Here is a 25,759-nt window from a genome sequence, read left to right on the forward strand (position 1 = left end):
CAAAAATTTGAGGGGGAAAAATGTTGATTTGGGTCTTGAAACAGTTCATTTTTGGTTATGATTACTTATTTCAACCATTTATTCACAACTATAATTATCTTAAATTTGTAAACAAAATGTCATTTTGCACAGGAGAACCCACCTTTTTTTTTAAATGTTGAAATGGAAAGAGTGACTTCAAAAAATGGTCAAACTCCACACTTTCCTGTACATAGTTTTAGTAAAAATAAAAATTCATGATACATTGATACATGTATTAAATGAATTGCATGATTAGGTTGCTTGCAATACCTGTGGGTCACATCCAGTCCTACATAGGCCAAACTAGAAAGCTAACATCTGCTTCCTAATCCAGAGCTAGATTTATTTCTTTAATAGCTCACAAAAAGGCATTATAGTAAGAGACTCTGCCCCACTGCCCACTGAATAGACTTGTCATAATGTTGATGAGGAGACCTAGTCAGAAAATTATCCTGACCTATTTCTTTAGCTCCTGGTGATGCTGTGGAACCCATATTATCTCTCTCAGGCTTTCTCAAACTTCATTGCACCACAGCCTCCTTCTGACAAGAAAAAACGGGGATTGGAGCCTGAGCCCATCCAAACCTACCACTTTGGGCAGAGTTCCAAAGATGAAGCCCAAGGCTTTTTGCCCTCAGTGGAGAGGCCTGTAACCTGAGTCCTCCCATCTAGGGCTGAAGCCCTTGGTATTCCTGAGAGGCGCACATCAGGGTTTGGCTTCAACCTAAGGTCCCAGCAGGTCTAACGCCAGTTTGAGAACTGTTGATCTAATTTAATTCAGATGAGAACAAGACTTTCTGGACTTGCTGTATTAGAAGGCAGATCCACTGGCAATGCCAGTAGAAAAGGATCAGGAAAAACTGCATAAGCTTCTGGACATCTTTCACACTTCTGTGCTTGGATATCTTGCAGTGCCCATCAATGAGGGGGTGGAGAGCCAGCTAAGTCACTCTGGCAGATGTGTGGTTCTTTGACACAAACAGCAAAAACAGCTGATCATTGCTACAAAGTGCTTTTCCAGGGCCCTGAGCAATTTTTAAAGATGATTGGGTCACTGGTTGTACTGTGTAGACATAATCAACAGAAAGCTACACCTCAAGACAGGGAGCTCAAGAGCTAGATTTATATGACTGGGAGAAAAATTCTATGTCTAGTCATCAGTTAGTAATCCTTATTAGTTAAATATAATTGAAATTGGGATTTCATCTGTAAACTCATCAAAAGACTCAATATATCAGAGGCACTTCAAACCTTGATTTTCAAAGGTCAGCTTGAGGTTCATATATCCGGCAGGGGTTGGCAGCCCTCGGCACACGTGCCACAAGCAGCCCATAAGACGATTTTGATTAGCACGCGGGGTGGGAGCTTAGCTCCACTCCTCCTCCCATGGAGCAGGGAGCTCATGTTGCAGCTCCAGCCTCCTGCTGGAGGTTCATGCATGTCCTTGGGGCTGCCCCTGCCAGGCCTGGGTTTGCAGCACCTCAGAGCTAAGGGGTTAACCCCTCCTCCTGCACTACAGGCTTCTTGCTTCAGGAGAGGCGGGGCTGGGCCTGCTCTGCTGGTTGGCTGGTCACATGTGGCGTGCTGGGTCCAGGGTGCGCCATGCTGCTCCCAGCGGACTGTACGCGGGGTTGGGGAGCCCCTTCCCCAGTGCACTGTTGTGCCTGGCTAGGCTGAAGCCAGCCCTGGGCAGCCCCGGGCTCTGCTCACCCCAGTGCTGCTCCCAGGGGCTGTGAGTTCCAGCGTTGCTTGCCTGCTCATGAGTGTGCTGGGAGCACAACAATGTGGGGGCAGGAGGAGGGTGAAGGAAGATGTGGGGCAGGATGGGAGGGGGCAGGAATTACACTTAGGGGCATAGAGCAATGCAGGGGAGCAAGCTGGGGGTGGGCGGGACCAGAGGGCTGAGGGGTGCGAGGCTGGAGCAGAGGGAAGATGTGAGGGGGGAATACAATTGTACTTTGCAGAAGCTGCACTTTCCTTTATGCCCCACTTCTTTGCCTCTGTCCCCAACTAGCTATTTGGCTGCATTCTCACCCTCTCACCTTTTCTGCGTTACTCCCCCTCCTGCCTCCAAATTCCCTCTTGTATCCTCCACCCACATGCTCTCCTGCAGCCAAACTCCCTTCCAGACCCTGACATCCTCACTTTGTCCTGCACCACACCTCCCACCCAAATCCTGCATCCCTAACCCATCTGCTGGCAGCCCTGTTTCACACACTGAACCTCTCATTTTTGTTCCCATCCCAGAGCATAAGGGGCCCCACAAAATCCACTAACTCTGGAACCCCAGAAAAGTAAATCTTGCCTCTGGGAAACCCTGAACCTCAGTCCTCCCTGCCCCTTCCCCTCACCCTATGGGGCTGGAGCACCAGAGGAGTGAGGTGTGTCAGTTGGGGGCCACATCAGTGAGGGTTGGGGAAGAGTTTTTTTGTTTCTCACTTGTGTGGTCCACAACTGATTTTCCTGTGGGTCAGGGGCCCCCAACCCAGAAAAGGTTCCCCACCCTGCCATAAATAAAGAAACATTGAAACCTTTTGTATTGGACATAATATTCTACTTTATTTTAAATGAAATTTGATAAACTTACATGAGAAAGTTAAAATGCTTAATCTGTTTAATAATTTAAATTAAACTCTTCTCCACAGCTGCAGCACTAGCAAAATGGCTCGGGTGTAATTATGTAATTAATGGTGGGTTTTCATTAGCAACAGGTAGTCCAGGAAAGGTTTGCATTGACTAAGGTGGTCCACAGGGTGCACAGTGTAGACAACCCCTGCCCCGGGAGCATGGCACAGCCCAGGGCAGGAGGGTTAAACCTTGGCACACCACTTTGGAAAGGTTGCTGACCCCGATATATCCCTTCTTGTGGCCCTGGGTGCTGCTGAAAGTTTATAAAACCCTGGCAACCGTCATAAAGAAACCTCGCAGGTCCAGTTATCAGAGGCTACAAGTTACAACTGAAGTTTTTATTGTAAAGACAGATGATGCTTTACACTCTCAGACAAGATTGTGGTCCACAGTAGTCTACACAAAAGCAGAAACATTTTATGCTTCAACCACAATAGAGGAAGTCATTATACATCTGAACCATACAGAAAACATCAGAAATCTCAAAGGAGGAAATAATTTGTCTGTACACCATGTCTTCATGCCAGCCTCATCGTCAAGGTGGCAGGTAGAAGATTTGACACATTGGTCAAGAGCAGCATGCAAATTTTGCTGAGTCTCCTGTTATATCCCTTCCATTAGGCCCTAATGATTAGGGAATCATTTATTTCAGTTCTGTGGGATTTAGAACATCGCCACTATTGACCATGAGATGTTGGAAATCACAGAGGTGGGTTTTTTCATCCAAATCCTGATCTTCCCCATCCTGTAGGGGACCCCTCGGACAAAACCATGTTACATCAGGAAATGCAATCACCTTTAAATATTGAAGCAGTGGAAATAATACTGCAAGAACACAGGGAAGAGCGGTCCGTTGTCAAACATTACCATAAGTAGCCCTATGTCATTTTAGAGATTAACAGAGGCGCCTTGTGTGGTTTTGCCACAAAAACTCATGATAATATATATTTTGTTAGTCTCTAAAGTGACACAAGATTATTCATTGTTTTTAAAGTTCCAGACTACCTCCCTGAGACTTTTTAAATATTACCATGTCAGGCATACTGAGTCTAGCAAAAATCTGCTTCCCAGTCTAGGGGATTTACTGACTGTAGTTTCTTCTAGTAATCTTATCTCAGGGAAGTGAGGAAAAAAAGCCTAAAACAAGAACATATTTTTTTCCAGTGAATATAAACAAATCTATTCCTATTTTGTTCCTGGGTGTCAGTTTTTCCTGGGCTACCAACATGGGCTCTTTTGCTTGACTTGACCTATATTTTTGGCATATGTGACAAGTCTTAACAGCTTTCTTGGTTATGTCCCAGGTCGTCCTTGTAGATTTTTTGATTCTCAAATGACCTCAATGTATCTTTTTAAGCATATTTTTCTATCTTGATGCCTTAAACAAAATCTCATCTAGGACTGAGAACTCCTTCTTTAAATGATGACAGAAGGTGGAAATATGCATCCCGCCAGTCTATATGCTAATAGCCAAATTACTTTCTGTAGGATCTCTTCTTGAGCAGGAGCTCTGGCAAATTTTTTATGCATCCAAAAGCCCGGCATTTTTTTTTATGCATCTAAACTCCAATGGGAGTGTTAAGTGTGAAAGAAAAGCAGAGTCCGAGTCCCTATGGAGTGATTTTCATAGGTTCTTTCAAAATCAGTGTATAACTTTTATGAAGGTGTCCTGATTTTAAATTCTTATTTTACAATATTGCTACATAATTTTAATTCAGTGATGACATGTTTAAGATAATGGTAAAAAACATGGTCAAAATAAAGTTCAGCTTGTTTATTAGCCATAACTTTGTGTAACTTCACTGGTTTAAAAAAATGCTTAAGTTGATGGAGCATGGAAGAGATTTACTTCAATTTGTATAATTTAATCTAAAATGATCAACATAAAAATTGGGGACAGGAAAAATAAGAACATACCTTGGCTTTTAACTCTATTTAAAATATTAGACTAAACTGTTTACATGGGTATAGTTCATGGGGGAAAGGCAAAAAGGAATGGCAAGTACACAGCTTTAAAATAATGTTCCCTATTAAATAGGGGCACTTCACATGCAGAAGTTCCTCCTCCTCTTTTGATACTGCCAAACAGTCCCTATCAAGATTGTCTTTTAGCTCTGCCTTTTACAGATGCTTTTGAAGAGCAAAAATCTTTATTTTTCAATGCATTAGATCACACCAAACAGCAATGTCCAAACATGGGCTAGCTGCACTACATGGGGAGACCAGGCATGTGAGCAACATGACTGTAGGTGTTCGTCCTAGTTCATGCTGTTCTATAAAATCATCATCATCTATGGCTTAATCACAAATCAACCTCTGGATTTTTTGTGTGTGTGTGTGTGTGTGTGTGTGTGTGTGTGTGTGTGAGAGAGAGAGAGAGAGAGCGCGCGCGTGCAAGAGTGTGTGTGTGTGTGTGAGTGAGAGCGTGCAAGACTGTCCTAGCTGATTTGAAGCAAAATGCAGGACTAGGTAGCACTTTAAAGACTAACAAGATGGTTTATTAGATGATGAGCTTTTGTGGGCCAGACCCATGAAAGCTCATCATCTAATAAACCATCTTGTTAGTCTTTAAAGTGCTATCTAGTCCTGCATTTTGCTTCAGCTACCCCAGACTAACACAGCTACATTTCTATTACTAGCTGATTTGGTTCACTATGGAACAGGAGTGTTAAGGTGGTGATACAGACATCTCATTTGTATTGGACTTGAGAGGATTCTGACTTGCATTTGAGAAATGGAGTAGTAATACTCCACAGACTACCATGCTACATCTCATACTTCCAAGCCCAGTTGACTGAGTTATTTGATACAGTCTAGGAATTACTTAGGCTTCTTATTATGGGTTTATTGCTGATGTCTCCGGAACTGACTGGGAAACTCCTGACAAGCACCAGACCATGTCAGACATTTACTGTTTTAAGATGCAGAATAGGTCCACAATGTATTTTTCGCTGAGACTGAGAAAGTAAATATGTACACCTTTGTCACATTCTCACTAGCATTCTCTTTACATCAGAATATATTTCTGATACTATCAGTGTTATGCAGCCTGACACAGTTCTGTGCAGTTTATGGCTCCCTATCAGTGAAAAACAGCAAGCAAATGGTCTGGTAGCACTTTATAGACTAACAAACATGTAGATGGTATGATGAGCTTTCGTGGGCACAGCCCACTTCTTCAGATGATCAGTTCTTATCAGTGATCAATTCTTATCAACCATTCATATTTGGATGAAACCTGAGTTGGAGAGGTTGACTTTTCCCCTTTTATAACTAAAAGGGCTCCACTGTGCCCTGTTTTAGGGGAACGAGGTTCTATACATTCCTGCTGAAACTGCTGGCATGATTGTTACTAGAAACGATATTGACCAACTTGTGGACTGGGAAACGAATGGCGCTTTAAACGTTCATTTCACTGGACTACGAGCAAAGCATTTGACAAGCAAAGGCGAGAGGCGGGGCTGCCACCTTAAAAGCGACTGCACGTCGCTGTGAACCTCCTTGCCACCTGGCAGCAGTCATTGAGAGTGAGATTAGCAAGGTCTTCTCTCCTCTTCCCTTCGGGCTGTTCCCGCGGGACGCCGCCAGCACTTGCTGCACGGTCCGTCTGGCTGGCTGGCTGGCTACTTCCTCGCCCGGCCAAGCTGCGCCCGTCAAACCCCCGCGTCGGGCGGAGACACCCTACGGCAGCTGCTCCCCGCGCCGCTCTACTATCCCCGGGCGCTGAGCGCACGCGGCCGCTGCTGCCGACAAGCGCCTTGGTCCCACGGCGGGTTCTGGGCGCGGCCTCCCGGCCCTACGACTCCCCCCTCCCCGCTCCTCAATGAGCCACACAGCGCGCGCCTCCTGCCTCAGAAACTAGGCAGGGGGATGGCCCCGCCCCGAGCTTCACATGGGAACCCGCCTACCCCCTCCGCCCTGCTCGACCCCTCCCCATGACGTCATGTGGCACCGCGGCGCGCCTGCGCACAGCGCCCAGTCCCAGTTTTCCCGGGGGGATAGTGGGCGTGGCTCTGCGCGCGTTTGTGGCGAGGGAGGGAAGAAGGTGCCCGCGTGCTTGCTTGGTGGGGGGCGCGCGCGCGCGCGCCTGCTCTCTTGCGTGACGGGGCTGGGGAAGTGGCCGTGGTGGCGCGCGCGCCCGCCGGCCGGCCGGTAAAGCGCTTTATCGCCGCCGTTAGCCCCGGAGTGCGGCTCGGGGTCGCGCCTGCCTCCCCTTCCCCTCCCCCCCTCTCTCTCGCGCGCGCGCACCGCCTCCTCCGCTACCCGGCCCCTGCATGGTGCCCGCTCCGCCCCGCTAGCCGGATCCGCGGCCGGCGAAGGGCGGGAGGGAGCGAGCGAGCGATTGAAGCGGGCGGGGCCGCGGGAGCCCGGAGCCAGCGTGAGGCGCGCGGGGCGGCCGCGGCCCGCAGGAGGAGCGGGGATTCCCGGCGTGGCCGCGGGAGCCCCCGGGCGGCGGCGGCGGAGGCTGGGATCGAAGGTGGTGCCCGACGGGGAGCGCGGAGGGGATCGTGCCCGCGGGCCCCCCTCCCCCGGGCCGCCTCTCCGGCGGGTCCCCCCCCGCCTGGACCATGGCCGACGACGACGTGCTGTTCGAGGACGTGTACGAGCTCTGCGAGGTGATCGGCAAGTAAGTTCCGCGGAGGCGGGGGGCGGCGGCAGCAGCAGCGAGCGGCCCGGCCCCTGCGCGCGGGGAGAGGGATGCTCCGCTCGGCGCCCACCTGAGCCGCCGCCGCCGTGCCCGTGTGTCCCCCGCTCCCCCCGCTACGTGCGGCCGCAGTGGCTTCACGGCGGCGCCCGCCTCTCGGAGCATGGGCGCGGAGGGGAGCAGCGACCCGGTCTCTCTCCTCCGGCCGCCGCGCTCCCCGGCTCCCAGCCAGGCTGCCGAGAGCAGCCGCCGCTTTCCCCAGCCCGGCTCTGTGGAGCAGGGAAAGGCTCCTCCGTAGAACCGCCTCTCCGTGGGGGCATCTGCGCGTTGGGGCGCCAGGTGCCTGCTTGTGCTTTGCTGCATAGTAACCAGCTCGCTAGTGGCAATGCCGGTGATGATACTCAGGTAATGCTCAGCTCCCGTGTGAGCCCCTTGCGTTGCCCACCGCCCGCTCGGAACAACGACGCAGGAAAAGAATTTGGCCTTTTGGGGGCTTATTATGCAACTGCTGTTAAACCGATGTTGAAGGCGTGCATCACACCCAAGTTGGGATAGCTGTTAACGTGGCACCGCTGATGGTTCACCAGTGGGGTAGGATGTATTGAAATTGACAGTTCGAGTCCTCCACCTTTTTTTTTATCGATCTGTGTTGGGTAATTATACTAGAAAAAATGCAGAGACTCAGTCTGATCGGGACGTTGATGGAAAATTGAAGCTGAAGTTCCCCCTCTTCTGTGACAGTCCAGTATTGAAACCCATTTTATCAGTCTTCTCACATTTCATATCTTCAGGGCATAGATGTTTTGGTTGCAAAATGGATATGAAAAGGACATGCACCATATTTGCAGTCTTATAACTTCCTAATTTTATGCATATTTCTTGTTCGAAAATTGAGGTTGTAGGTGTTTCAGCAGTGAAACTGTTTTCATTTTGTTGCTCACTGTTTTTAGAAGCCTTGTGTAAGGATCACTAGTTACAATATATTCTTGATTTAAAAAAAAAGTGTTCTTTTATTTTTTTAATGTTTTGCAATATGACTTACCTTAAATGTCAGTAATTGTTTGATTTGAAAACTAGAGCTAAAATACTCATCTTTCTCCAATGACAGTGTAACTCTGAGGAAACAATCATGTCAGTCTTAAGATCAGATTTCTTTGTTCTTAACTACAAATATTTGATCACTTTTCATTTTATTGTTTATTATAGGGCTCAATTGTCTTAACAGCACCTATTGCCTTTATAAGACACCTTGTCAGCTATAAAGCTTTAAAGAAGCTTTTGTTGGATAGCAGAAAAAATGGCTTAACTAATGCTGATCAGATGGTAAAAAGCTATGGTTAAGAAATTGGACAAAACTAATACCAGTAGGAAGAACATTTTCTGATCATGTGTTGTGTTGTCACAAGATTTCTTCAGGTGATAGTATTGTGTGTGAATTGTAGTACTCATACATAGTTATGGGTAGTAAAAAGGGCATAACAGGCATAATATATGTGTCTAGTGGTTATAGCCAACACTGTAAAATGACTTATTTTGTGTGCAAATACATTATTTAAATTTTCTAAATAGTTTTCTGATTCATGTGGTCTGTAAACCAATGTTTTTGTGATGTAAGTGGGTTAATAGTGTTAAAAGTGACACAGCAATGTCACAAAAAATAGGTTGGATTGTCATGCTGTCAGGGATGCTAACTAGTTATGACTACTTATTTCTTTTTTGTAGAGGTCAGATATCATTGCTCTTAAAGACTATTTAAATAACTCCATTATTTGTATTATTGGCATTATTTTCACTTGAATAATATCTCAAATATACCTGTTGGGAGCTATAGTTGTAGTTTCTTACTTTGTTCTATCTCAGATGTGTGTAGTTTATTCATTTTCGAGCAATCTGAGGAAGGCTAGTGTAAAATTGATTTGTATTGCTGCATATGCATCTTGCTAAGCATGTTCCAATTAAACAGCAACTAAATGTCTGCACATTCCTGTGACTTATTACTGATTGCTACAGTAATTCAGCTCTTGCAAAATAGCATACCTGGCCTTGGCTTGCATTGAAGACACATGAAATATTGCTACCATTGCCATCTTATATAGGCTCCCTGTAAACATGTTTTTTCTCTGAAAAGGAGAATGGTAGTGTTCATGTATTACACAGCTTTGGAGGTTTAACAAATCTTAGACCTATATCCTTATATTTTTGAAATGTTCATCTGGAAACCCGGTTTAGCTTGGAGATTAAATCTCAGAGTAACATACACAAGTGCTCTTTGCTGTGTTTGTCGTCTTTTCAACTCTAGGTAAATAAAATTTTAATGAAAAAGTACACAGGTAAAATAAAATAAGCAATTCTTATCTGAACAGAGTAGTATTCTTAGTTGCTTAAACTGTTTGGATGTGTTGTATTGTAATCTCATACTAATTAACTGGTTGAAATCAAGGTTGTGATAATAAACAGCCAGAGAACAGTGAAGTAGTGTTTCCCATGCTTAAGTTCTGTTAATAGGCATGTAAGATGGATATTGGAGGAAAGGAATGTAAGGACAGTGAAGGAATAGATACACTTTTATGAATGTAATAGACTTCTTTATCACTAAAGTGAAACATGTATTACATAGAAAAAATAATCCGAACTATGAATTTTCTATACATTGTTAAACTTTTTCACCTTTCACATAAAATTCAGTGGTGTCCTTTAGGATGCCATTGGTTGTGTTACCATGCGAGTCCTACGTTAAGTCTTGAATTTGTTGACAACCTTGTGCACATCCATTTGTACTCTGAGTAGCGTGAAGAATTAGCAAGTACTCATGTGATCCTTCACATGATCAGTTATAGACAAATCTTTAAGTCTTGCTTTATTTGGAAGCAACTCTTCTTTGCTGTTGAGAGGGGCATATGCTATGTTTTCCTTCCATTAGTGAGACAATTAGTTAGATTTATAAATCAGAGATAATCATGCATTTTTAATTAAAAACCTTAATACTTAACATAGCATATAGTAGTTTGTGTACAATTTAACACGGGTGAAGAATTTTGCCATTAAAATAATTGAGCTCATTCTATACAATATGATACAGTGTTTGGAGGCCAATACAATGTGATACAGTGTTTGGAGGCCAAAAATAATATCTGGTTTCTTTTTAATGTGGAAGAGGGAACATGGGTATAGAACACACAAGATCAAAAAATGTATTTTATATTCAGTATTGTTTTCAGTCCTTGCTGGGTAAGGATTTTGTTTCAGCTTTGATTTTCTAGGCTTCTAAGGTTCACATTGATTTATGGCACTCATCTAATGGTAACATGGAGACTGTCTGATGTTCACAACAACATAGACTACAGGTTGCTTTCATAGACATCAGCGTAAGTAACTGCAGTCAGAATGCTTTAACTGTAAATATTTCAGTCTAATGCCTTACACTGCAGTAAATTCATATTAAATTTACATTGGCAAGATTAAAATATTATTTTTTAAAAAGCCCTCTTGTGTTACTAATGACTTTAACTATTCAGATCTGAGAATCTTTACATAACTCAGTTTAATGTCGCTTCATGTTTTCATTTTGTTTTTTACTTGCACTAGGCTGAGAACACTATTGCTGGCTTTCAGTATGCTTTCTGCTACTTATACTGGTATCTTTTAGTGTGTGAAACATAAAAAGGATGGTTTAAAAAAAAACCCCAATGGCATGTAATGACACTTTTTAAACAAAATTAAAGGAAATCTAAAACTGAACAATAAAAAAAGATCTAAAACAACTTCTCTTCCCCCAAATAAATCTAAGGTGCAAAAAAAGCAATTGCATCTTTCTGCCTATAATACTACTGTGCCAGTTCTGAGAACTGTTGCAGTATTGAATGATACTGTCACACTTGCAGCTATGTGAAAGGATTGGTAAAAGAAGATTCAGATATATGCTACTTTTCTAGCTTTGAGAAATGGCAAGATAGTTGATGTTTTGGAACAGGTACCAAGTATCATTCTTTATCTGATATCAGATAAAGCATTTACAGTGATCTTTTAGTATCTACTGTAATAGGATCCAATTTCAGAGCTGGTAAAAATGTAGGTCCTAGTCTGTGTTTTTGAGGAACTGATAAAGTGGCTGGGATTTTTGTAAGGTGTAGGAATGGTTTCATCACTCTGACTTTATCTTGAAATAATTTTGAGGAAGCAAGGTTTTGCCATGTTTGTAGGGGCTTTCTTTTAATTATTTCTGAACTTCTGTTTCTGCAATGTTTTACCTGTTTCTGCAATGTTTTACCTATCTTGTGCAACAGAGAAGATGTTTAAGATGAATGGGTCAGTTGTTTGAAATAGGTTTAAGCATATAAGGTCACAATAGTATATTTTTTCTTCAACAGAATCTAATTAGCTGAAGATTCTATTTGGCAGATACAAAACATTTGCTTAAATTCTTATAGTGGTGGTTTTATTTAAAACTTCACAATAGCCCTTTTTTTACTTGGTTTGACTTTTACACCTTGCAATTGTATTTCTGTTAGAGAATATTTAGCTGCATTATAGAATTACATTATAGTATGTTTATTTAATGCTGTGTCTGACGAGACAAGGAGAAGGTTAAGGAAAGATTTGATTACAGTCTGTAAGTATCTACGTGGACAGCAATTATTTGACGGGCTGCTCAGTCTAGCAAAGAAAGGTGTAACAGGATCCAATAGCTAGAAGCTGGGGCTCTTGAAATTCAGAATGGAAATAAGGCACACATTGTTAAGTGACAGTAATTAACCATTGGAACCAATTACCCAGCATCTTGGTGGATTCTCTATCATTGACAATTTTTAAATCAATGTTTTTAAAAAGAGATGCTATAGGAATTGTGGTGGGGAAGTTTTATAGCCTGTGTTATGCAGGAATTCAGACTAGATGATCAAAAGTCCATTCTGGCCTTGACTCCTAAGAACCTACATATTTGAAATGGTACTTATTAAACAGCATCTTTTCCCAGCCATTAGACTCCTTTCCATATTGTAGAAAGCATTCCTTTTTCAGACTTTCTCCTTGTTACGGCAAAGGACAAAATAGTAGTACAAAAAAGGTGCATTGTATTTTGTCCTTAACCAAAAGCTCTAAAAGTTGTTCATGACTTTTATAGTCTAATAATCTTTCATGTAGAGTTCATGATACAAGTGAAAGGCAATCAGTCTATAGTAATCCTAATATAGTCTGTAGCAAAGGTCACTTCTTAATATTCAGTAGTCATTATTCAAGCATTAACTTTGAAAAATATTTTCCTTTTAATCTTTTTTTATTTAACAACTTATAAATTGTTCTGCTATTATTGGTATTCTTAAACCATATGTACATTGTATGTGTAGTTAACGATTATTCCAATTAGAATTACAACTTGGTTTTTCCTTTTTAAGATGAATTTTGGTACTCTATTTAAAATCCACAAACTGATATTGTCCTCAAAATTGATAGGCCAGGTTTGAGGTGAAAGTAGGTATTTTGTGCCATACGTTCAAATCATTTAAATAATCTTTTTAATCTTGATAGACTACTACATATTGGACTATTGTCAATTTGTAGCAAACCCCACTTTTCTCTTCTTCTCTTTCCTGCTCAGCTACATGAATTATTGCAGAAGGTCAAAGATTAGTTTATTTGATTTATAGAACAATAGCATGAAAATGGCTTGTAGACCCTCAAGGCCTTAAGTTAAGTCATCAGAAGATTGCTGGAGATCTACAATTTGAAATAAATAAAAATAAAGCATTTTTCATTACAGATATAAATGTCTGCCTTTGCAAAACTTCCTTCAGGATCTTTTCAGTCAGGAACGGGAATGTAAAAATCAAGGTTTTTTCCAGAGGGTCTACAGAAATTTTAAATTTACATGGTCAGACTTTTGTGGTTGATAGTCACCAAATTACAAACAAATTCTTCCATTCTCAAACTTGCAAAAAGATAATTAGCTTTAGGGATGTTAAATATCGGTTAATTGAATAGTCAAGTAACCTCCCGAAATTATCGGTTAGTCAATTATTCTATAGTCCCTGAGGTTGGGTCCGGACAGCTCTCTGTCAGAGGCAGCAGTGCGGGGTGCCGGGTGGGAGCTAGTTTGCAAGGGGAGCCAGTTTAAAAATCAGCTCCCCCCACGAACCAGCTGCCTGTCGCCCTGTACTATTGCTTCTGAGAAGGTGGCAGCAGTCCCTGTCTTGGGTGGGAAGGGGAGTCTGAGCTCCCAGACTCCGCATGAGCTAGGACTGAGCTGGTTTGCCTGCCTTCCCAGCTCTTTCTACACTTTAAGTGCAGAGCTGCAGCAGGTGTAGGTTCTGAACCCATCGCAAGCCGGGACTGAGCCAGGCTGCTGGCCAGCCTGCTAAAAAATGTACTAACTGAGAGGGAAATGTGTGTAGTCTATAGCCGTGGTTACCAACCCGTCCATCGCAGTCAACTGGTTGATCGGGGGGCTCGACCAGTCGATCATGAGGCCATTTCTCCCAACCCCCAAGAAGAAGCCCCCGCTTACAGTAGCTCCAGCGACAATGGAGGTGGTGCCAGCTTCCTGCGGGGTAGAGGGGGAAGTCCCACAGCTGTGTGCCACGTCCGGGGTTTCCAGAAGTGCACGGGCTGCTCCTTCCTCTCCCAAACAGCTGGCGTGTTTCCTGAAATGTCAGATCTGTCGTGCGCCGGCAATTTCCTTCCCCTGTTGCCTTTCTGCACCGGGGGTGGAGGGGTGGGATAGGAGTCCCAGGACCGCGCCAGCTCCAACTGCTCAGGAAGTGTGCGGTTGCCGTGGGGAATGGAGGAGCAGGGCGTGTGCGCTTCCTGAGCAGTTGGAGCTGGCGCGATCCCAGAACTCCTCCTCCTCTCCCCACCTCCTGCGCAGAAAGGCAACAGGGGGAAGGAAATCACAGGCGTGTGACAGACGCGGCTCTTCAGGAAACGCACCGGCTGTTTGGGGAGGGGAAAACAGTGCATGTTCCTGAGACCTGGACATTGCACGCAGCTGCAGGATCCCCAGGTACTGGCCCCAGCTGTCCCTGTCCCCTCCCCTGGCCAGATTTCCTGCCTCCCCCGGAGTACCCTGTCCCCTGCTCCCACCAGCACCCTGTCCCTTGCCCCCACCAGCACAATTGAGCCAACATTAGTGAGGGTTGGGGGGTTTTGGAGGGGTTGGTTTTTTGCATCTCATTTGTGTGGCCCCAACTAATATTGTTGTGGGTCAGTGACCCCTGACTCAAAACAGGTTCCCTGCTCCTCTCATAAATAAAGAAAATGCTGACACCTTTTGTGTTTGACATAATATTTTATTTAAAAATGAAACCTGGCCAACAAGCCCTCAATTGGGGCCAAGCCCCCATCTGGCTGCAGCATCATAACACTCCTGCACCCCTTCCCCCCCGGACTCCAGATCTGAGCCTATTATACACTGGAACCCCCTGCCCTGAGCCTCTCACATCCCCAAACTCCCTGCACTCCCACAACACACTTGCACCATCCACACACTGCAAATCTGTGTCCTGAGCTCATCACACTCCCAACCTCCCTGTCCTGAGCCCTTCACACACCCAACCCAAACTCCTGCACCCTCACATCCACAAGCCTGTGGCTTGCTCAGTACCCCAACCCTCCACCTGACCCCAACACTCCCCAGCCTGGAGCCCCCTCCCTGAGCCAGCATCCCCTTCCTCACCACCTCCTGCATCCATTTCCTCCCAGAGCTTGTAATTCTCACCCCTTCCCACATCCAAATCCCTCATTCCCACCCCAGAGCCTGCATCTCCTGTCTCACCCAGTAAGAGTGTATAAGGGCTGGGGATAGCCAGTGATGGAGAGGAGGGGAACAGAGGGAGATGGGCCTCAAGGAAGGGATGGGGTCATGGGGAAGGAATGGGGTAGATCTTGGCTTGTTCTGGCATTTAAAAGTGATCTTGGGTGAAAAAGGTTGGAGACCACTGGTCTATAGCATTAATCAATAAGCAAAAGCTTATAGGTTAATCGACTATACTATTACATTCCTAAATGGATTATGACAATGTTTTTGGACTTATTTATGTGACAGGAATGCTTCGTTCCACTTGAGGTGTCTTGTTACTCTGTGCTTGTAATCAGAGATTTGTAGTAGCAGTGCCCAGTTGCGTACACGTACACAGCAACCGTTTTGCACTGCTCCAAGTGGTTATCTAGCACGTGCAGCCAACCATCCCCCAGTTCCTTCTCCAATACCTTTGGCTTGAGTTGGAGCAACAGCAGCGTCACTCTTGGATATCTTAGATAACTTAGATATCTCAATTGCTTTTCCCAGCTTTGTTGGCCTCTCATTTCTTTATTTTATCCTCTTCTCAGTGAGAGTGGCTTACCTGTCTTGCCAAATGATGGCGATGAGGTATGAAAATTAGGGTCTTTTAATGGAACACTCACCTTTTATTACATTCTTCAAAGACAGTATGATCCTATCACTGCATCCTATATTCTCAAATCCTCCCTCCCCACACAGCAGGGGGCCAGTGCTGGCGCTACAGCCTTACACTCCTCCAAGACTGGAACACCACTGCCGGTGTCCTGTGGGGGGAGAGAACCCCCAGCCTCCCCACTGGATCCGGCATGCGGCAAAAAAATCGGAGTGAAAAATGGCTCAGTTCACTGTCCTTTCCCCCCCCGCATGCAGAAAACCAGAAATAAAAAATGGCTCCGTGCATTTTGCCTTTTTCTTTCCCCTGAGAGAGACTCCCTGCAGGCTTCCTTACGGTGCATGGGAGCAGCGTGAAGCCTTGTCACTGCGGCGTGAAAGCACATAAGTGCCCCCCTCATGCTTAGACAGATTTTTCTGTGGGTCATTGGCCCGTGACCCAAAAAAGGTTCTTCACTCCTACCATAAAGACAATGTTAAAACCTTTTGTGTTGGACATAGTATTTTACTTTAATTATAAGTGAAGCCTGGCCAACAAGCCCCCACTTGGGGCCCAGTCCCCTCTTGCCATAGTGTCATAGCCCATCATACACCTGAAACACCTGCCCTGAGCCCGTCATACCCCTATATCCCCAAACTCCTGCACACCCACATCCCCAGTTCCCTGATATAACACTCCTGAGCCCCAACCTTGTGTCCTGAGTCCATCATACACGCAAATCCCCAGCCCTGAGCCCCTCCTATACCCCAACCCAGATTCCTGCACCCTCACATCTCCAGCCCCCTGCCATAACACTCCTGTACCCCCATGCACCTCAACCCTGTGCCTTGAGCCCATCATACACGTGAACCCTATGCCCTGAGCTCCTCATGCGCCCCAACCCTGACTCCTGCACTCCCACGTCCCTAGCTCCCTGCCATAAGGTTGACAGAAGACAGCTTGAATGTGTCCATGAAGCTGGATTTGACCAGTCATTGTGTAAACTTCAAAGAAATGTGCAAAAAAGATGCAGCAGCAGAAGTCCCATTAAAATAACCTATTTATGCGGTTATTAATGATTGTCAATTAACAACAACAATATTAAGTTGTATATTTTCAGTCATGCAAATGGGCATTCTTATATGCAGGGCTTGCTGAGCCGCGTTGAGCCCCGCTCGTCAGCCAGCATGCGCAGATCACCCGAACCTGGCTCTTCCGGGCGAGTAGATTACATAGATTGTCAAGCCCTGCCTATATGGCTCTTTGTTGATCACTTGTTCTGAATTTTGATGTAGTTTGGCTCTTTGGTTTGAAAAGGTGGCCAATCCTTTATCTAAATGAGTATCTGGGTATACCCATTTGTGTTACCAAAACAGCAATCTACCAACTCCATCAGGAGTTTGCACATACTCTACTAGACTGAGTGTTACATCAATGGCTTTTCTGAAAAATGTACCCATCGTGGATGTTTGCAAAGCAACCATCTGGCATCTGCCCATACTATATGTGTTAAAATAGCAAAGGTATTTAGTTATCAGCTGCTTGGTTTGGACTAGGGATGGTAAGTGACTAATTGACTAGTCGCTCCCCCCCCCCCTCCCGGCCTGCCGCCTCTATCACAGAGGTAGGGGGCGGGGGAGAGGAGGGATTGCTGCTGGGAGCCAGCTTAAAAGCTGGTTCCCTTCCAGCTCTCGGGGGGCGGAGGGGGTGGGAGGTGTGCAGTGGTGGCATTTCAATCTTTGAAATGCACAAGAGCCCTTGCTGGGTCTCTTGTACATTTCAAAGGCTGCATGGCATGTCTGCCTTTGACATGTAGCAACAGCCGGGCAGCTCTTGCTTCATTTTTTATAAAATGGAAGTGCCCTTATCGACTCATCAAATAGTTGTTTAATCTAATTTTAACATCCCTACTTTGGACTCAACGGTGCTATCCACCACCATTGAACCAACTCTGAAACCTCTGCCCTTCCCTCCACTGCTCAAGAATCACTTCAAGTGGAGTACCCACAGAGACATCCTTCAAAGAAGGAAAGGTTACTCACTTCGTCCTGTAACTGAGGTTCTTCAAGATTGTTGTCCTAGTGGGTGCTGTACCCCTCATTCTCTTCCTCTCTGCTTTGGAGTTGCACACAGATTCTTTGGGTAGAGAAGGAACTGGGGCACGAGACAGCTGCTACACGTGCATGGCCAAACATTGCTACCACAGCTCTCTGAAGGGCAGGGTGCCAAGTAGGAATGTAAAATCCTGTTTAATTAGTTAATTGGTAAAAGGTTATGTTTAACTGGTTAACTGATTAAACGAGGGCGGGCAGAGGTGCTGATTCAGCTCGCTGGACTGGAGCAGTCTGCTACGGCCAGGCTGGAGTGGCCCAGGCCCCAAGCAGGGGCTGCTCCAGCCCAGCTGCTCACAGAGGGGAAGGGGGATGCTCCTGGGTAATGGTTAACCCATTCATATCCCTAATGCCAAGATACCTAAAGTGGAGCATGCACACCAGCAACCATCTTGAAGAATCTCACTTTCTGCACAAGGTAAGTAACCCTGTCTTCCGTGCTCTGAAACACAAAATATTTTGCTGATGAGACAATTATAAAAGTGTAACCCAAATTATATGTGTGCAAAACAAACTCTCTACTCCATCTAGAACTTTCATTCAGAGTCTGGTGTAATTCTGGAAGTTATAATTACAAGGTAAGGCCTTCACATTGGGATCCTCTGTTTCAGTTTGTGATTACTGTCTGTTCTGTATTCAATAGTAGATTATGATGTAACGCTACAGTGGGGAACTTTTTTTGGGTCGGGGGCTGTGGACCCACAGAAAAATCAGTTGGGGACCTCACACAAGTCAGAAGTAAAAACCAAATTGTCACTGACATGGCCCCCGACTGAGAAGGAGAGAGAAATTTTCCACATATCCCCCACACACGAGTGCCTGAGGGGCCCAGGCTAGTAGATTGTGTGCTCTAGCCCCACAGTGAGATGACAGGAGGATGGAGCTCCAGTGCAAGTGCCCCAATGCTGGGGGAGAATCCTCGAAGGCTAGATCCACGCAAGCTGAGGCACCCTGTATAATCTGTCTTCATTGATTAGTATGTCTAATAGGACATGTTTGCATTTTAGATTTAGATTGTTCAGATGCATCATACGTCTCAGCTGATCCAGGACAGTGGTTATTTTGTATAAAAGGGAACTTGGAAGGCATTCCTTATATGCAGCATGAATGGACTAGGCAGTTTATGCTCCTCATGTCACCTAGATTTCTTGGTTCTTTTCTGGGGAGTAGAAGTATTTGGTGAGTTGGCAGCTGTTACGTACTGGCTAGTGCTCAGTCCTGCTGGCGATTCCATCCTTCTTCCAAGCTGGGGTCCTGCAGCTTTTAAAATTCTAAATGCATGCAGTAAAGTATATTTGTATACCTATTATGCATTATACTTGGTATAGTTAAATACATATAGTAATACATGTATGACTATAATGGTTTAAATTCAAAGCATAACTTAAATGGCTGTAACTTGTATAGACATGCCTTAAGAAATAAAGGCAAAAGGGGACCTCTTGTTTTTTCATTTTAATGTTCAGGGCCATATTGCTATGTCCTCAGATGAGCTGTCCTTACTATGTCAGCAGTAGTGATATACTGTCATGATATCTAGATATTTTACAACTAATAGCTTTTTCTAAACTATTTCTGTAGATAAACCAATACAACCCATTGGGCAGCGTGATTGACAGTATACAGGAGCCTCAGATCAGTATAGCATATTCTTGTAAGTGAAGAGGAGTAAGTGATACAGGAGTAAGGATTTTTATACTGATATACCTTTACAATCGCCAGTGTGGACAAAGTTATAACTAGTTTAGTACTATACGGAGACTGGACCTTAGGATATATGATTGGGAATAGCTGGTAGGGGCCCCCTAATTTAGGTCAAGTGTTCCGGTGATCTTTTCTTTGAGAGGTATTAACATCTCTATTATTTGCAGCAAACCTTTATATTCAGCAAGGAGGAACCCTTCCAATTACAGAAGTGCCTTAGTTGTCCCATGAAATTCTATTTGGATTAATTTGGATTAAAATCCTTCCTGTGCTGTTAGATGTCACTTAAGCGTGAACAAGGATCAGCCATCACTCTTTAGCCTAGGCTGCTTTTTATGTCCTTTTTATATAGTTAAATCCCATGTCTTTTCTGGGAGTAGTGTTCAAAAGAGCAATTTTCTTGGTGTGTTCTAGTTGCAGCATGCTTGCCATGGCAGACTCTGACTTTTTTTTTCTAACACCTGTCGCAAATACTTTCAACTCTAATGGAAACTTTTTGAAATAATGGCTGTTGAACTCTTTGCTGAATCTTAGAATTTATTATAAATTAATTCTGTGTAAAACTTAGTATTTCAACTAAGGAAGTTGGATGCTTGTCTTAATGGGAAAGTTATGCTGGAGTCAGAGTAATAAGTAGATCTGTGGTACCTTAGGGTATGTCTACACTATCACCCTACTTCAAACTAGGGTGGTTAATGTAGTCATACGAACTTGCAAATGAAGCCCGGGATTTGAATTTCCCGGGCTTCATTTGCATGTTGCCGGGCGCCGCCATTTTTAAATGTCCGCTAATGTGGACTCCGTGCCCACGGCTACACACGGCACGAACTAGGTAGTGTAGACATACCCTTAGAGACTAACCAAATATATACATATAGCAGCATGAGCTTTCATGGGCAAACCCTACTTCTTCAGGTGAGCCTGAGTAGAGAAAAAAGGGGGACTATAAGAATTATAACAGAAAAGGGAGAGGAAAGAAAAAAAATTACCTGTTAATAGTAGTGCAGGTGCTAATGGGCTGGAACTGTCCCATATAAGGATGTTAAGTAACTGTTAATTTATTAGCCAAGTAGTCGATGGAATTTCCATCAACTACTCGACTAGTCGATAGGCACTTCCGCATTCCTCCTTTGAAAAGTACAGGAGCCCCCACTGGAACTCCGTGTGCAGCCTGGGGCCAGCGGGAAGTCCCAGTGGGGACTCGTGTACATTTCAAAGCGGCAGCGCAGCATGGAGCCCAGGCTCATCGGGGGATTCCATGCTGTGCTGCCTATTTGAAATGGAACTAGGGTCAGCTGGGGATTCCCCAGGTTCCGCAGAAATGCCGTGCTGGAGCCCAGGATCAGCTGAGGAGTCCCCAGCTGACCCCAGGCTCCACGCGCAGCAGCACTGCACAGCTGATCCCAGGCTCAGCTGTGTGGCGCTGCTGCTTTGAAATGCAGAAGAGGATAACCGTTTTCAGAGAGTAGATATTAACAGTTCACAATCATGCTGGAAGGGCATAACAAGTAGGGTTCCACAGGGGTCTGTTTTGGAACCAGTTCTGTTTAATATCTTCATCGATTATTTAGATCGGGGTGGGCAAAAGGGCCTCTCTGTACCAGATGCGGCCTGCCAGGTGGGTTGCTCCAGCCTGTGGAGTCCCTGCTGTTCCCCCACCCCCAGGCCAATTAGGGTCTGGGGGCAGGGAAGTGCACAAAGCACTTTGAAGCATTGTGCGCTGCTTGCAGGGCGCGAGGAGACATCACATGCTCCCCCGCCCCCAAGCCCTGATTGGCCTAGGGGCAGGAGGAGCATGCAAAGTTTTCTTCACCCTTCCCTCCCAACCTGTGAGGAGCGCACAGCACTTCAAAGTGCCGTATGCTCACGCAGGGCGAGGGAAATTTCGCATAGCTCTTCCACTCCCAGACCAATCAGGACTTGGGGGTGGAGGAGCATGTGACGTCTCCTCCCGCCCTGTGAGCAACCTGTGATGCTTTGAAGTGCTGCGTGCTCCTCGCAGGTCGTGGGTAGGGCAGGAGGAGACTTCACGTGCTCTCCCCACCCTCAGGCCAATCAGGGCCTGGGGGCAGGGGTCTGAGAGAAGCCTCTTCCTGCCCTGCCAGGGGCATGGGTGCACCCCAGACCAATTATGATCTGGGGGTAGGGAAGCCCAGAAGCATTATGGCCCAGCCCCTTCCGAATTAGGCCTGGCCCGGGGCCAGTTCAAAAATTTTTGAAGTGGCCCTGGTTAAAAATTATTGCCAACCCCTTATTTAGATGATTGCATAGAGAGTACCATTATTAAGTTTGCAGAAGACACCAAGCTGGCAGGGATTGCAAGTGCTTTGGAAGACAGGGTCAAAATTCAAAATGATCTCAACAAACTGGAGAAATGGTTTGAAGCAAATAAGATGAAGTTTAATAAGGACATATGCAAAATACTTCACTTAGGAGGGAACAATCAGTTTCATACAGGGGCGGATGATAGTGCCGCGGGGCCCCTGGGTAGCGCCGGGGGCCCCCGGGCAGCACAGTTTTGCCCCCTTCCCGTTTGACACGGTGTATGCGCCGTGGCGCCACGGCGCATGCGTGGGGCTTCTGCAAGTGCGGGGCCTGGGGCGGCTGCCCCGCTTGCCCTACCCCAAATCCGCCGCTGGTTTCACACGTACAGAATGGAAGTGATTGTCTAGGAAAGAGTACTGCAGAAAGGGACCTAGGTGTCATAGTGGACCACAAGCGCAATATGAATCAAGAGTGTGACACTTGCAAAAAAAGCAAACATGATTCTAGGATGCATTAATAGGAGTGTTGTGAGCAAGATATGAGAAGTCATTCTTCCGCTCTACTCTGCACTGATAGGCCTCAATTGGATTCTTGTGTCCACTTCTGAGAATCGTATTTCAAGAAAGATGTGGAGAAAATGGAGATGGTCCAGAGAAGAGCAACAAACATGATTAAAGGTCTAGAAAATATGACCTATGAGGGAAGATTGAAAGAATTGGGCTTGTTTAGTTTAGGAAAGAAAAGACTGAGAGGGGACATGATAGCAGCTTATAAGTATCTAAAAGAGTGTTACAGGGAGGAGGGAGAAAAATTGTTCTCTCTGGCCCCTGATGATAGGACAAGAAGCAATGGGCTTAAATTGCAGCAAGGGAGGTTTAGGTTGGACATTAGAAAAAACTTCCTAACTGTCAGGGTTGTTAAACACTAGAATAAATTGTCTAGGGAGGTTGTGGACTCTCCATCACTGGATATATGTAAGAGCAGGTTGGATACACATCTGTCAGGGATGATACAGTACTTGGTCCTCCTGTGAGGACAGAGGACTGGATTCAGTGACCTCTCGAGGTTCCTTCTACTTCTAATATTCTATGATTCTATATCGGTCTTATTCTGTGGCCAGCTAATGTATTTAGTCTGGCATTTCAAATGATAAAAGCCTGTTTCAGGTTCTCAAGATGATGCTTGATAGAAAGGTTGTTAGTTATATATAAGAGGTCTAATTTTTGTTTTTACAAAAACAAAAAACAACCCTTGGAAGTTGCATACTAAAAATGTTGTGAAGTCAAGTTTTTTAAAGTTAAGAGAGATCAGATTAATGGTTGCCCATGCAACCTTACTTTGGTCATCTTTTTAGGTATGTTATATAGCGTGTACTTGTATAGTCATGTAACCACATCGAAATGTAGTAGTTACATGACGATTGGATAGTTTCCAGAGGTGGGGCTGGCAGCCAGTATAATCCTGGCCCTACTCCCTGGAGGCCCTCTGCCAATTTGCGCTGTTGCCTCTGTCTGTGGGAGCTGAGACCCCCTGAGGATGGGGGCTGCCCTGCGAGAAGAGGAGGGCGTGCGCAGGTGGCACTGCAGAGGTGGTGCTGGGGGAGAACCAGCTTTTAAGCTAGCTCCCTGCCACCACTGGCTCCTGTCTCTCCTGCCTCCTCTTCCCCCGCCCCTCCCCTGCTTCTGTAGGAGGCAGTGCGTGGGGGCAGCCAGGTGGGTCTGCGGAGCTGTTCCCTGTGCGTATTGACTCCCCATGTGTAAAAGCCAGCTTCCTGCTGTGACGTAGTGGGGGTAACTTGCTAGGGCTGTGGGTGACCTCTGCTGTCTGACCAGCTACCCCCCCTCCAAACCTGTCTGACCAGCTACCCCCCAAGGAGAGAATCAAAGGAAGGTGGAATGCCGCCCCTGGCTGGGGGGCAGGGCTGGAAGAGAGTGAGTTAGTTGCTGTCTGGGAGCATGGAGGAGACAGCCTAGGGAAGGAGCTGGGGAGTTGGCTGGGATTGTAGGGCCCAGCCACCCCCCAGCTCAAAGGGGGGCACTGAGGCCTCTTAGCCGCAGTTCCTGTAACCAGATGACAGATGCTGTGCTGTATCCTGGAGAAGCAATAAACTCCCCCTATTCTACTGGCTGGTGGAGTCTGTTCGTGCCATTTCGGGGGTGCAGGAGATGAGTAAACTCCAACGCGTCGTCACACCTGCGTATTGGCTCCTGACTGCCCCCTCGCCCTCCACACTGCTGCCTGTCTATCAGAGGCATCCTACTATACAAGTAGGAGCAGGAGTAGGGGGAAGGCTCCAGCTTCCAGCTACCTACCCTTACTCTCTCTGATACAAGCTTATCGGTTCATCGTGTCATCTGCACGTTGACATCCCTCCCTCTAATGTGTCTTCTTTATGGTCTTTAATATCAGCACATACTACTTTGGCCATAGGAACACTGCCTCATTCAGTGCACAGTATGGAGTACAAATTAAGGTTGCACAGGAAGCTGTAAATCTGGCTTTTTCAGACTTTCAAGTGCTTGATTTTGACATCAAAATAACATTCTTCCACTATATTTTTATGTAGTAAGTTGTACAGACTGCAAAAAAAAAAGTGATTTAATTCTTGTAGTATGCTGCAGGTTCCACGTATAGCAGTTAGATGTGTAGAAGGCTGCCAAGAACCTGTGATGACAAATGAGAATCTAATTTCTGTGGAAGCAATGATTTAGTAAGTCAGTTTACTGCCACGTCTGCTCTGAGGCTCTGTGCAAAAGGACTGAAAGTGCTTACAGTAGGGGTCTTGAAAAAACCACCCTTCTCTTTTCATACAGCTTGAGTAGGTAATGACGACTACATATTTATATCTGTTTAGTAACCAGCATATTGCCACAGCAGAGAGCTGGTGAATGCCCTTAAGGTCCTGGCAGATGAACAAAGGGGACAATGATGTGCTCCATTGCTTGTGCCTGGACACAGTCGTATACTGCCTCATTGTCCATTTAAAGAGGGCTTGTCCACATCTCCCAGTAGATGGCCTAATGCAATTAAATCTGTGCCAGTTTTTCCAACATAAAATCAAAACCTGGTTGTTCCTTGGTAGGGTTGGTGATGAGCTGTTTGTTTTGAGTGGTACCAGATGCTCCACTTGGCTCCCAGCATCAAAGTTGGGTTTAAGGGTCTTGATGTGGTTGCGTAAAGGGTTGCAGAATTTTAATCTCATCTTTGCCAGGTTCTGCGGGTCATTGTGCTGCAGGAACCTCACATTTGCATTGACACAGTTAAGAAAGTGAGATGTCTGATCAGCTTTACTAATCTGGTGAATATGAGAGAGGTTTAGAAGTAGGGATGTTAAAGACTGGTCGACTAGTAAGGATGTAAATGACTAGTATTTTGACTAATCAACTATGTATCTCCCCTCCCCCCGCTGCCTCTATAAGATAGAGGCAGCAAATGGCGGAGGGAGAAGTACTTCAGAGGGTTCCGCAGATCAGCCTGTGCGCCTTTCAAAGGGGCAGCCATAGAGTCTGGGATCAGCTGACCCCGGGCTTCACATAGCACTTCCCCGGAACTCGGGGTCAGCTGGGGACTCAGCTCCTAGTGGCATGCAGTGTAGCATGGGGACTCTTGTGCATTTCAAAACAGGCACTCCTGTGCAGCCTGGAGTCAGCAGGACTTTCTGCTGGCCCCAGGCTGCATGTGGAGTTCTACATTCCTCCTTTGAAATGTACAAGCACCCCACCAGGGGCTCTTGTACATTTCCGCATTCCTCCTTTGAAGTGCCTATCGACTATTCAATGGAAATTCCAATGTCTAGTCGACTAGTCAGTTAACCACATTTTAACATCCTTAGTGACTAGTCGCTTCCCCCCTGGGAGAAAGCAGGAGCCAGTGTTGGGGGGAGCCAGCTTAAAAGCTAGTTCCCCCCCAGTATCATCCCCATGGGGACCAGGGGAGGTAGAGGCACAGTGGAAACAGTTTGAGTGGGGACTGAAGCTGTTTCTGCTCGTGCTGCTTCTGCCATGATTCTGCTTTTGAAATGT

General features: G+C 45.6%; 1 protein-coding gene across 8 annotated transcripts in view; it reads left to right on the forward strand.

Moving 5' to 3' along the window:
- Nucleotides 1–6,660: 6,660 nt before the first annotated feature.
- CASK (calcium/calmodulin dependent serine protein kinase) overlaps nt 6,661–25,759 on the forward strand; it is a 363,612-nt gene continuing 344,513 nt past the window's right edge. For 4 of the 8 annotated variants that reach the window (XM_075912913.1, XM_075912920.1, XM_075912925.1 and 1 more), the window contains exon 1: nt 6,662–7,276. In XM_075912913.1, the coding sequence (XP_075769028.1) occupies nt 7,218–7,276 (59 nt within the window). In that variant the 5' untranslated portion in view covers nt 6,662–7,217. Of the gene's footprint in view, nt 7,277–7,664; nt 7,700–25,759 lie in introns of those variants that run through there. The other 4 variants (XM_075912872.1, XM_075912888.1, XM_075912881.1 and 1 more) reach the window with 2 other exon arrangements.

Source organism: Pelodiscus sinensis, chromosome 1 (genome assembly GCF_049634645.1).
Source record: "Pelodiscus sinensis isolate JC-2024 chromosome 1, ASM4963464v1, whole genome shotgun sequence".
Classification (NCBI taxonomy): domain Eukaryota; kingdom Metazoa; phylum Chordata; order Testudines; family Trionychidae; genus Pelodiscus; species Pelodiscus sinensis.